Genomic DNA, 12,644 nt, shown 5'->3' on the forward strand with positions numbered 1-12,644 from the left:
TGCATAATAACACTAAAAACTACTGCATTCTAATTGTACTTGACATGAATGAAAACAACCTCTGGGCACCTTTCTCTGGCACCGATGTCACCTATTTTCCTTCTCATTACAAAATTATGAACAAGTTAATGGTCCTTTTATAACAGCCTGAAACGAAACTGTGTTTAATTTTTCCTTTGTGCTGAGTGAAGAGTGGGTGCTACTAAGCCACCTATGTCGAAAACAGCCCTGGGGAGGTATTCTCGAGTTTTGTCCCTTTTGCATCCCTTTCAAAAGTGTCCCTTTTGGCGAGCCCTGATTGACTAAAAGCCAACAACCAGAAGTGACGTAACGCAAGCGCGGCAAACCTACTGCCAACCTTCTTCCATGCTGCCAATGTCCACCTCTTAACCGGAAGTTACGTCACGATGAAAGGGACGTTTTCAAAAGGGACAGTTACGAGAATACCGCCTCTATTCTCATCTTACTTGCCCCTGTGAAAAATAAAGGCGATTTAAGGTCACAGGGTAAGCCCTATACTACCTATGCATTTTTGGCCATTTCGAGGTACACTTTTATCGGCATCTACTAAAGGCATCTACATAATGCGTACATGATTTTCTTTCAAATTTGGGGCTGTTTTAACTGTACCAGAATTACTAAAATCACACTAAAATTACAATGTTCACGAATTTCTTTCCGCCAGTATCTAAATTTTGGCTTACTTTACATATTAAAAATTTTGTAACAAGAAAACCAGTGGGTGCATATTTTCAATTCTGGCACAGTAGATGTCACAACATGTAGATGACAGGAAAAAAGTATCGGCCGGTTCTCCTGGAAGATATAGGAAATAATGGTACCTACGTGAAAAACAGTTTTGAGATAATTGAGTTAAAAAATAAGAAATGAGGCGAAAAACCACTTTTTTGCCACAAACACCACTCAAGTCATTTATTTAGTAAGCACCAGCTTCATAATCACCGTCGAAATCATGTTTTCGCTTTTCAGCCAGTCGTCTGTCCTGCCTTGCCTATTTAGTCGGCTGTTGTGCAGCTCTGTTCACAAAGTATCTTTACGAACAGAGTCAACCTCTTTTAGCCACTTGTTGGTGCTGTTGCGCACAGGGTTCATTCCGAATTATTTCGAATGCTGGCTCTTGCAATGCTACCATCACTGAATGAAAGACCAGCACCCAATGTTGCAATCCTGAGAGGGTGAAGCCCAACAAAGACATTTTTTGGTGCGTGGCTTTGAAGCACAAATGTGGTAAAAACATGATGCACAGTATCTTTGGATTGCCTTGGATGAAACATCAGCTATGCAATGGCTTCCAAGCAACTTCTTAATACAGCTCATTCCAAACTAAGTGTTTTGATCTGGAGCTGGGAGGTTCTTGATGGAAAAAATGACAATAAACACGGAGCACATTCTAAAATCGGACATGGTCACTTTCTACTTGCTCACAGAAAAACTGTTTTTTAGCCAGAAATACAACCTTGGAAAATGTGCATAAGAAGGTGTACTTCCCTAATAGCAAAGACAAAAAAAGTCACTTTTTTAAGAAATTTGGCTTACCCTTTGCCCTTAAAGGACTACTGACATTAAATTTCCAATTTGAGCAACTGTACAAATAGCTTATTGTGTGTATGTAATCTTTCAGAAGTTGGAACTTTACTGTTTCATAAAACAATTTCAATCTTTGCGCATATTCAAAATGCGAAAGGCGACATCTGATGTACGCCATGGTCACCAAGAGAGAGATAAAGGGGGCTCTGCAATGTGAACTGGTGAGGTCAGCCCTGCTAGTGACAAGGCTTGCTACGCCACATGGGCTTGCAATGCCAGACTACAATGAGTGGTGAATGCTGGACATTAGGGGTACAGCAGGGAGAAGACAAACAAGAAACGTTAAAAACGAGAAACAAGGAAATACTGCTAGCAGAGTCCAGTGCGTAAAAAGTACATTTTAAAGGAAATCATTAATGTAAACTGAATCAAAATACAAAGTAAATACAAAGTAAACGGTGCAAAAAAGGGAAGAACACCAACCCAAGAAAAAGAAATTGATAAACACCACAGCATGAGAGAGTACATATCTTGAGACACTTGCACTGCCTATGGTCTAAAGAGATATGTCCAGTTCAGTCTCGTAGGAAGAAACGAACATTGTGAATAACTTCTCTTTTAATATGTGTGCTGTTTCATGCACACATAATACAAAAGATTAATGGATACATCCTCTCTAGAAAGAACTCTCAAAGGCACACTGTGGTGACTATGATATAATCTCCCTTCTCAAGAGTGAATGTATACATTGGTGGCACAGGTTGGACAAATGGAGAATTTTTGGCTAGGGGTCAACACATATCACATTATGTGACAAAGTGTACAACAGTGGCAGTGTGTTGGTTCTGCACAAGAGAAAAAAACAGCGTAGCTGGAACAACTACAAAGAAAAATGTGACACAGCCAGTACTCGTGTGATGAAATGCTTTCCAGTGCCCTCTTTGGCATCATAGCAGACCTTGAGTTGTGTACAATTTTGTTGAGAAGCTTTGTATATCCAAGGCCGCATATTGCGCATGTGCTAGTGCCAGTAGGCAGTGTTCTCCAGCCTGCACCCCACCCTGCCCTGGGAAGCCGCATCTATAAGTCTGAAATGCATAACCCCTTTCCTTCTTTCCCGCCCTGTGTCCACTATATAAATAGGATCCTCCTGCCCCACTTGCCCTACACCCAACTGCCCTTCACACCCCATGAGTATGACCCCTTTACTGGGAGTGCCATCCACCATACCTGCCTAAGCTACCACATCACCTCCTGGAAAGACTGGCTGAATGCGGATAAGATAATGGACGAGAAGTCGATGCAAGAACTTCTGGCAGCCCACTGCCTTTGGGTTAGTGAGGGACTCTGGGAGATTTGCGGACTGGCCGCCTCCTAATGAAGATTAAGAGACAGCCAGCCAGCCTGGACTAGGGATGCCTAGATAGTAGTTTTTTCTCTCTCTCTAGGCATGAATACCACATTTATAATGTTTCGACGCGCTCATAACCGCAGAGCATACAATGTGCCGCTACTCAGAAAGAATGTAGCAATGCTGCATGTTGTTGAAATGCATCAGACTCGCTTCATATAACAGCAGTTTCCATGAAAGCGAGTGCTTTAAAGTGGAGCAGTTGTAATTAAAACCAAATTTTTTGGCATGAAGTCCACTTTAAGACTGATTTTTTGTACGCAGCGTTTTGGAAGGGTCTTTGGCACCTCACCACATCTAGCATAGCTAGGACATCACGGGCGAGCTATTTGGTAAACCATAATGCTCACAATAGAAATAACGGGCAGATTAAATGACAGCAAACAGCGCTTCTTTCTTCTCCTTTTCCATGAGTTGTTTTTATTTTGTGCTGTGAGCATTATTCTACGTACCCTCGTGTTACGTTAATAATGGTGTCAGTATGTATCTAACGAGGCAACCTTTCGAATGAACCAAACCTGCGTTTCTGCATGGCCCCTTTAAGCTTCCCGCTGATCCATGTCGCTGCCCGCGCAAGCATCGCACTTAGCCGCCGAATGCGCCGACATGAAGGGCGATACCACAGAGAACACACCCTGCACTGGACCACGTACACACCTCATTCGCGCATTTACCATGTACTACGCCGTCACCGCAATCACAAGCCGAATGTGGCAGTACGTCGAGCTCTACGCCCCGATGCACACAATCATATTCACCTCACTGTATTCGCCGCCATATCACAGCACGGCATTTGTTCGTGTGGTGATCTCTGGCACATTGTTGCATGTTATTGCTGATGGCAACGCGACTTGTAGGAGAGTAAGTGCAGAACGAACGATGGCAAATTTCGTCCTGGATTCTTCAGGAGATGGATCGGTGTCGTCGTGGTCGCCGTTTCTCGTCGTCCGACGAAGGCTTGGCACGCCGGCTTCACCCGTGAGCTGGCTCAGGACAGCACGCAACGTGAAGCTGAGCGTTAGCAGACCAACGCTGCACTTGGGTTAAGTAACTGGCCACAACAACGTAACACGCGGGTAGCATCCAAGTTGAGAGAGGAAGAAACTGGGGCGTCCATAATAACTCAAAGAAAAAGAAACTTGGCACACGGCGCTGCATTCGGGCTCGAGGCGTGCGGACAATTTTAAAAGTTATCCGCGCGAGGCGTGCGGACAGTTTTGAAAGTTATCCGCGCGAGGCGTGCGGACAGTTTTAAAAATTATCCGCGCGAGGCGTGCGGACAGTTTTAAAAATAATCCGCGCGAGGCGTGCGGATAGGGACAGCCGTCTATTGGACAAAAATATCAAATTTCTGTCTTTGGTGTGTTGGTTTCATTTCCTTGAAGGTAAGTGCGGCTTTGAAAGAAGTCGCCAAAAATTTGGTGCCAATATTAAAGTATCTTCGACTGTACAAGCAGTGACAGAACTTTCAAATATTCGCGGGTGACCGAGAATGTTTTGAATTCCAGACAAACAAACAGTTAACTTGCTGCAGTTTTTGCCTAATTTAAATAAAATACGTTATTATTGCACTAGTGCTGGCCCGACTGCACTGTACCTATTTTATTATAAATTCAGTGAACGTTTTTACTCAGTGGGTTAATTCCTAACCGTGCCAAGACAAGCCCCCTGGAAAGCCGTTTCGAAGGAGTTGCACGGTTGCACGCGACCGCAACGGAAAAATGGCGTGGTTGAAAAAAGGTTTCGGGACGCGTTGGCTGGTTGAAACTTATTTACAAAGCGAGCAGTAGCAGGGGAAAGTGGTGCGAAGAACTTATGGAGGCCGAGATGCAAAGTGCGTGCAAGAAGCCGTGCAAGTGGTTTCTCTTGTCAAGGAGTTAGCGAGGCTTGCTACGCTGGCGGACAGAGGCCTTGAATGTGGGCCTGTACTCCAGTGTCATCAAAATGTAGTTACTCTCGGCTGCTCATGCTGCTACCTGTTAGTCTACTGCAAGCCGCCGTAAACAAGGTGAGGCATTGTGCGGGTTAGTGCAGTTGCCAACCAAGTTTGGGCGTTGCCGACTGCGGCACAGCCCGCTGTTGTGAAGCCAAGAAATTGACGCCTCGAGTTTTGAGGGCTGATGGATCGCGTCGAAAGCTTTGTTGTCGAAAAAGTCGGTTGGCGACGCTGTGGTCAGTGTTTTGTAGGGAGTTTTGGGGTGTGAGTAGAGTTCTCGCAGATCTGCTCATACCGACTGCCATTCTAGAAGAAGCAACCACTTTTTGAAAATTTTTTTATTTGCTCCATCTTGGTCAGTATCAGTAGTGGTGCAAGAGCGGGAAGTTAATGGGGCATCTTAGCTCTTTTTTGTGGCGTTTGAATGCATGGGCGTTGCTTCGTGTTGTGTTGTGAAGTAGGTTGGCATGTTGTCTTCAATGCCAGTATAATTCGCGTATCAGCTACGGGCCTCTGACGGCTTCTGCCATCGTGTCACAGGCCAGTCCCTGAGTTTGTGTTGACGTTGCAGCCAATTTGGATGCTGTGAATTGGCCGTGAGCTTCTCACGGCAGTTGTCATTGGTCAATCTCCTTGAGCGAGTAAGCGTGAATCTGGGTGGGTATGTGGTCGTCGCAGCCAAACGAAAATTGGTGAATCGGCCAGTCCACCTTCCGGATACGTCGTTAGGTTGTCGGAGACAACGCAGATTTTAATTAGGGGTTTTTGTTTGAAGCCAAAGAAATTTGTTGACAATGGACCTTTTTTTAGTAGCGCTCTGCGCATGCGCTGCCCTCGCTCCCAGCGACCGATCCGCCATTCTTGGGGGGCAAAATGCATGGAGGAAAGAAAAGTTTAGGAGGGAGCGTCACGTGACAATCGTGAAGCCGAGTCATAAAAAATAAAAAGGAGAGACTGATGGGAGGTGTTCTATTCACGTGACAGGCAAGCGGTAGTTATTTGCGCCCATGGAGGATGTTTGCGCCATCCTCCATGGTTTGCGCCTCATGTGGCCCTTCGCCGACGCTGCGTGCGTGCGTCTATTCGTTTGGTTGCCGGGCCGTCCGCGTATTCGAGTTTCGGCGACGAGTCGTTGCGTGCAGCTCTGCCTGCAACCCGAAACGCGCAGCGGCCTGATCGCGCGGGCAAAGTGGTCGGACGGGAGAGGCAGAAAACATCTTTGTTTACTGAGCTTTCGGACCCGTCGAAGTTCACGCCGCAGTCGGAGAGGTGTGTGCCGCCGCCGCGTGCAGAAGTGGAGATGATCTTTTTAACTTTGCCGCTCAGGCAAAGTTGAAAATAAGATCAACTATTTCAACCCTTTCTTTAACAATTTATTGCCAAGGCGCAGTCAGTCTATAATTCAGCAAGGTCCCTCCCAGGCGTAATCAAGCATTCGTTTTTTTTTTTTTTTTCATATACGTATCGCACCGATCGAGCGGTCCTCAACGGACAAACAGCCGGCGTACTGCTTGCGACGCGAGGTGGTCACACCCAACATAACGGTTCTGAACCCTTTGTTTTCCAGTGAACTGAAGTAACGTACCACCACGCCGGAGCACCGAAAAGGCGAACGTATGCAAAAGCGTGCGCGAGCGAAACCAGAGCTAGTCTCACCACCTCCCCGCCGACACGACACTCGTTACGCGCGATAACTCAGCAGAATGCCAAACGCCAACGTCACAGCACACCTGGCAAACACCGCGCAGCTGTAGGCCGCTCCATGCTTGTGAATGTTTACGGCGGCGCGTTCGAGCGATCCAACGTCAGAAGTGAAATTCGGCTTGCAGCTCGTGTGGGTGCTTCGTAAGAATGCGATCGAAGTCTCGCCTTGCTTTGAACAGCGACAGCGGCAGTACTTACACGATACGAAGCTTGGAGCGCAACGCTGGCGAACAATCTTGTACGGCGCCTTCGGCGACGGCGCTCGCCTCCATCTCCACCGGCAGCCAGCCGGAGCCACTAAATGCTACCGCGGGCCTGAGCGTGGTGGATTTTCCATAATGCATTGCGCGGGAGGAGCCCGAGGAGAGGAGAAAGCGGCTTCAGAGGAGGTTGACTTGCCGAAGCTGGGCCGCCAGACGTCATGCTCCCTCCTAACATTTTTCTTCCTCCATGGCAAAATGCGAAGTGACTAAAACCTGACTACAACACGGACGTTGTTGCCAGCATACTGTACAAACGCGTGCTGGCAACACTGCCTTGTCCTGACCGCAACCGACCTGAACGCTGCCCCTTATGGCAACGCTGGCAACACTTGCAACGCGCACTGAGCAACGACCGTGTTGTGGTCAGGTTTTAGTCTCTTCGCTCAGCTATGCTGCCCATCACCTACAGGACGCGTCTGCCGAGCGACAGTGAATCAGTAGCCCAGCTTTATTTGGAAGCTCCTGCAATGTGCCCTTCTTGCTGGTGTCTTTCTTCAAACTGCTGCTGAGTGTTTTCTGTGCCATCCTTGTGTGAAGTTGGCTCACCGTGGTGCATTTGGTGCAGCACCACCACCCGTTTGTGCCAAGGAATCTGAGAGTGGAAGGCGAGCGTTACGCTTCCTGCAAGCTTTCGACATTGGTGCCTGTGCTGCTTCGTGTATTGCCCGGCGTGCTTCCGGCCGTCACTTTTATCTCATAGTTGTGATGGAATATGCCTAGCAATAGTGACTAATAACTCAGAACTTCTGGATAACCTAGTGTGCTTCAACATGGTTTTACATTCTACTAGAGCGTGCAAGCTCCGCTTCAGTATGTTAGTAGTGCATTCTAGCCTGTGGGATCTGTAGTCGCATATTTTGACGTGTGTCGGTATATGTATGTTCCGTTCAGAAGAATTTAATGAGCATGCAGTCTTAAGTTTGTGTGAAGGGTGAACAACGAAACGCACAATGCTTTTTAACTGTACATAGAAGCTCTAGTTACAGCTGTGACCTGTGCTACCCACTTATGATGCCTGCTTCGCTTATATGTATGGTAGCAAGGCAGGTACAGACTGCTTCCAAATAATTGCCACACATACAGCAGAAAAGTGCCGCACTGTTTTGTGCTTGCATTCGGCGTTAGGATAGGATGATGTGCTGTTTTATGCCCAATTTGGCCTTTGGGTGAAAATCTGTTTTATTTATTTATTTAAAATACCTTACAGGCCCGGGGGCATTGTGTAAGGGGGGTTACATGAAAATTACAGAAGATGCAAGGAGCCAACACTCGGCAAAAAATGCTTGTAAAGAACTAAAAGCGTCAGTACACACAAGGCAAAATCAGAGAGAAAAAAAAAAAAAACGCATATGTACATTGCAGGGAAATAACACAAAAAGTACCACAATGTTCAGAGCACACAAACCACCTCAAATGAAAGGTACAAAACTCGCAATAACATTTGACGACAGAAAATGCGAAAAAAGAATTGACATATTTCCGACAGATAGCGTTCTCGTCTGGCGATGTGGGACCAGTCAAGGAGTGCCCCGTGTCAGCAAAAAAGTAGCGATGGCTACCTATTCTTCGATTACTTGAGGCTCCTTTAATCTTAAAACCCCACTTGCATTGCTTGCGGAAATTTTTGCCGAAATGCAATTTCATTAGTAAATTGCAATAACTGACTTCTAAAACGACCATGTACAGCAACCTCTGTAGTGCAGTCTTAGCAATAAAAAAAGAAGAAACCAGCTTTGAATGCACTCAACACCAATGTTTGGGCACCAAATGTGAGTGCATTAGGTGGGTGCACCACATGGTACGCAGTATTTGTTCATTGTTAGCATCGAGTGTCTCCATTTCACTTTCCCCTGAACAGAATAAGTCGCGGCATGTCTCCTGTGGAATCCATTCCATCTTCTAACTCCTGCATGCGAGCGCTAGGAATTCTCAATTATGTTACCTAAAAAATTACAACAGAAATTGTGGTGACAGGTGCAAATTGTATTTTTACACACACACACACACACGCATGGACGCACGCACGCTTATATAATCCAGCTTCTCAACAGGAATGTACTTTCACTGCACTGTCTCTACGAAAGACAGGCTGCGAAGCGCAGATTTTGCGAAATACTTACACCCGCAACGAGAACAGTGACGCCCTTAGCCCAAGGCATCGACAAGCAGTCTCTTGAGGTAGGTCTGTTTCTCTTTAGAAACAGCGCAGGTCACCCGTCGGCCACTCGTACACGTGCACCGGCTGTAGTGGAAATTTTCGACCAGCCCCTGTAATGGAAGCAGTGAGCGACGTCTCGATGACATACGATACCGAAATAAATACCTCTGAAACTGTGCCCGCTTTGCATTTGTGCATGCAACCCAGAACCCCTGTTCTGCTTACTGAGGCTGTGAACGTACACCTCGGTGTAATAACTGTCACCAGTAGTAAGCATAGTGACACCATAGCTAGCAGATTCCAGCTCAGTTACGGATATGAGCCCGTAAGAAAAAAAAAATCGCGACACTGCTTTCGGGTGCGCGTTCGCTAAAAAAATGGCATGTAGTTTACCCACTTTAAAATGAGCCTACACTTCTACCACGAGCCCTTAAGCCAGCAGCACCTTGTGTGTTTTCTTCGGGGTATAAAAAGCGCAATATCAGATGACTAAACACTTACCTCCTGACGAGCTTGTCGCTACCACCGACGTAGACAGCCACAAAATCGAGCTCGCTAAGTCTCCGCCTTTGCGTCATCGAAGCTGAATGTTTGAAGTTGAGGCGCGGACTGACGTGAGGCTCGGTAGCACCCTAGGAACGTCAGCTGGAATAAACAGCTGCCATTTCAAACCACAACAGCGTACAGGCGATGGTACAGGCCGTCCGTCCGCTCAGTTGAAACGGTGCCGCAAAAGCATGGACAGACGAACAAAAAATGCACAAAACAACGTTGTCAGCATGGCCAAAGCCCCTCGATTTTTCACACCAAAGTAAGAGAGATTTTGAGGCCAAAAAGACAGCGTTGCCAGCATAGTTGGGTGCGTTTAGGCCGATTTGGCTGCGGTTGTGGTCAGGTTTTAGTCGGATGCGGCAAAATGTAAACAAAACGATGCCATATTGGATTAGCCAGCTGCGAACGCCGAGCCAGCTAAGTGCTGCTCCATCTTCTGAGCCCTGAAAGCGGCCGACAGATAGGCGCTACGGCTGCCATCGAAAAATTTCTCAGCCACCAAAACCATGCGTGGCGCCTGGGACGGCTTCCTAAACTGCGCAGGGCAGGTGAAAAAAAAGGGGGCGTGTTCTTCTATAATCCCCCAAGTTTGGTTCGGGTGGCCGCCGCAAGAGGGCTACGCTACTGGAAAAAGGTCCATTGGAATTTTGCATCTGGAGACAGCTCGGCATAAATGCTGATGTAACAGTCCTTCTTGAATGTCCTGTAAATAAAGGAGGGGCAACAAGAGAGCTGTAAATCCAGCGCAATCACAACAGTGGCTCACAGAAACCAGAAAGGCCTCACATGGTTAGAGCGTGCAAATGGCCAGCTGCAAAAGTGCGGCCCTGGAATGTATGCTGCGAAGAGCTGCGGGACAAGCACTGAGGGCATAACGTAGGGGGGGCCTGGCAGTGGAATATCGCAGCTACTGTTGTAGCACACAACTGAAGGTGGTACCGACACATGCTTTGCTCTCCTCGATTTTTGTGCCATGGCTGGACCAGTTAGGGCCTGCAACACTCTGCACCTCCATATAGAGTGCAGCCCTGGTGCTGCGCCTGTCCGCCTGTCAGCGCTGCAGCTGCGAATTCATGATACTCGGTGCCTTTGTTAAAGAGGTCGTGCAGTGTGTGCAAAGAACTCCTTAACGCTCAGTTGCTGCATGCACGAGGAACTCGAACTATACCGAGACTGGTGCTGGCCAAATCGATGACTCGTCGAAGTGCACGATAGGAAATAGGCTAAGAGGGACTTACGATGATTTGCGTGCACCCTTGTGGCTGCTGGTGAATTTGATGCCGCCGTGGATGCAGCGAAATTTGAACTTGGTAGTACTTCAGTGCTGCGGGCATCTTGAATGCAATTTTCCCCTTGCGTTTTTTTGCCGCCTGGATAGTCCTTGCGTCCCTTTTCCAAAGTTGAATCGAGTGTGCAGTGGTGTATCTCGTGATCCTCCGTTCGAGTGCAGCAAGCGGCTCACGCCGTTCACCAACAGTGAGCACAGATGCATCGTTGTTTTGTTCCGGCAACAGCACGGATGGAGCACAAGGGACTGACATTAAACACTGCCTGGCCGACATACTGCAAGCAGAACTCCGTGAAAGCCTGAGCAACAAACAAAATACGTCAGTTCCAAAGGTGCATCTTACTGCAGCGCACATACCACTTTGCAAAAATGTCTTTGAAAACAAAAGTGGGCTAACAGAACACGGTGAACACTGTGCAAGTCAGGTGATGTTGGAATAACGAAAACGCTTTTTTTTTTAAGGGAAATGCCACGTGGTTTTGTAAGCTAAGGTGAAGCAAGTGCCGGCAAAAATTCCGGCTGGGTATTTCTCCCGGTTGCCCATAGACTAGACACTTCCAAAACTTATTTACTAAACTAGCAGTGGAAGGGGGAAGTGGTGCAAAGAACTTATGGACGCCAAGATGCAGAGTGCGGACATGAAGCGATGTGGGTGGGTTCTCTCTACGTCGAGGAGTTAGCGGAGCTTGCTACTCTGGCGAACAAAGCCTGCTTGGGCTATGTGGACTACTTAAGCATTTACACTCCAGAGGTGAATCTCAAGTGCTTCGGGCAAACGTTACGTCAAGCTGCTGTAAAGATGTGAGGCAATGTGTGGGTTAATGCAGTTGTGGCATTTTCAACAAGGGGCAGCCAGATTTATAAAGCCAAGCGACCGCCCCGTGTTTTGAGGGTTGATTGGGTTGCGTCAAAGCATGTTCTCGTTGACAGCGTCTCAGCGTTGACAGCACTGAGACCGTAAGTTGGTCAAACGAGTGTTTCAAACAGTTTGTTTTGAAAGGGGGAGATAAGGTATTGTTTTTGCATCGAATCTGTGACTATTGATGCGAGTTCTAAAAGAATTTTCAGTCTGTCCAATATATGGCGCACCACAAGCACCACATTCGAGGAGGTAAACTATATTTGCAGTGTCACAATTACAGTTGCCCCTGATCTGCATGGAAAAGTCCGATTCCCTGCTCTGAGCGCTTGTTGTTGGTGTCATCATCAGACACAATGTGCACCGGGGTTTTCCACATGGTGTGGAACCTGTGAAACTCGTTTCTTTTGATCGAGATGATGTTACAATGTCTCTGATGTTTCTTGCCCGGCGATACACCACGCGTGGTGGGTCTGGGATGACGTGCTTCGTTCTTTCACTCTGTACCAAGATGTTGGGGTGTCTCCTTAAAATTTCATTGACGTTTGGGCTAGATGCCGATAATGTCAAAATCATATTGGTTTGTGACCTCGAAGTGGAGGTTTTATTGCCACTAATAAGGCTAGAAGCTCCTGTTCTGATGCCTTCCTGATTGGATCTTCAATGTGTGGTAGTGGGTATTTTTGTCGTGCGAAGTCAATGTGGAGCTGATAACAATAAGAAGCGAAGATTCTGCGGAAGCGTAGGGCTTGACTGTATGGAATGGCCGTTTTGCAGTGTCTCACATGGCTGCTGTGAAATTTCAAGTATTGTTGTCGGTTGGTGGGTTTTCTGTACACCGAAGTATACAGTCTGTGTCCGTTAGTTATCTGCACGTCAAGGAAATTTATTGTAGAAGTTGAATACTCATGTGAGAATGAGATAT

At 47.1% G+C, this 12,644-nt stretch overlaps 1 protein-coding gene across 1 annotated transcript in view; it reads left to right on the forward strand.

Moving 5' to 3' along the window:
- The first annotated feature begins 4,662 nt into the window (after nucleotides 1-4,662).
- Nucleotides 4,663-12,644, forward strand: part of LOC144172546 (uncharacterized) — a 125,718-nt gene continuing 117,736 nt past the window's right edge. Inside the window, exon 1 of the mRNA XM_077701224.1 lies at nucleotides 4,663-4,967. Coding sequence (XP_077557350.1) covers nucleotides 4,875-4,967 — 93 coding nt within the window. The 5' untranslated portion in view covers nucleotides 4,663-4,874. The remainder of the gene's footprint in view (nucleotides 4,968-12,644) is intronic.

The sequence above is a fragment of the Haemaphysalis longicornis genome, unplaced genomic scaffold (genome assembly GCF_048455015.1).
Source record: "Haemaphysalis longicornis isolate Haplotype H1 unplaced genomic scaffold, Haemaphysalis longicornis Haplotype H1 scaffold_23, whole genome shotgun sequence".
NCBI lineage: Eukaryota > Metazoa > Arthropoda > Arachnida > Ixodida > Ixodidae > Haemaphysalis > Haemaphysalis longicornis.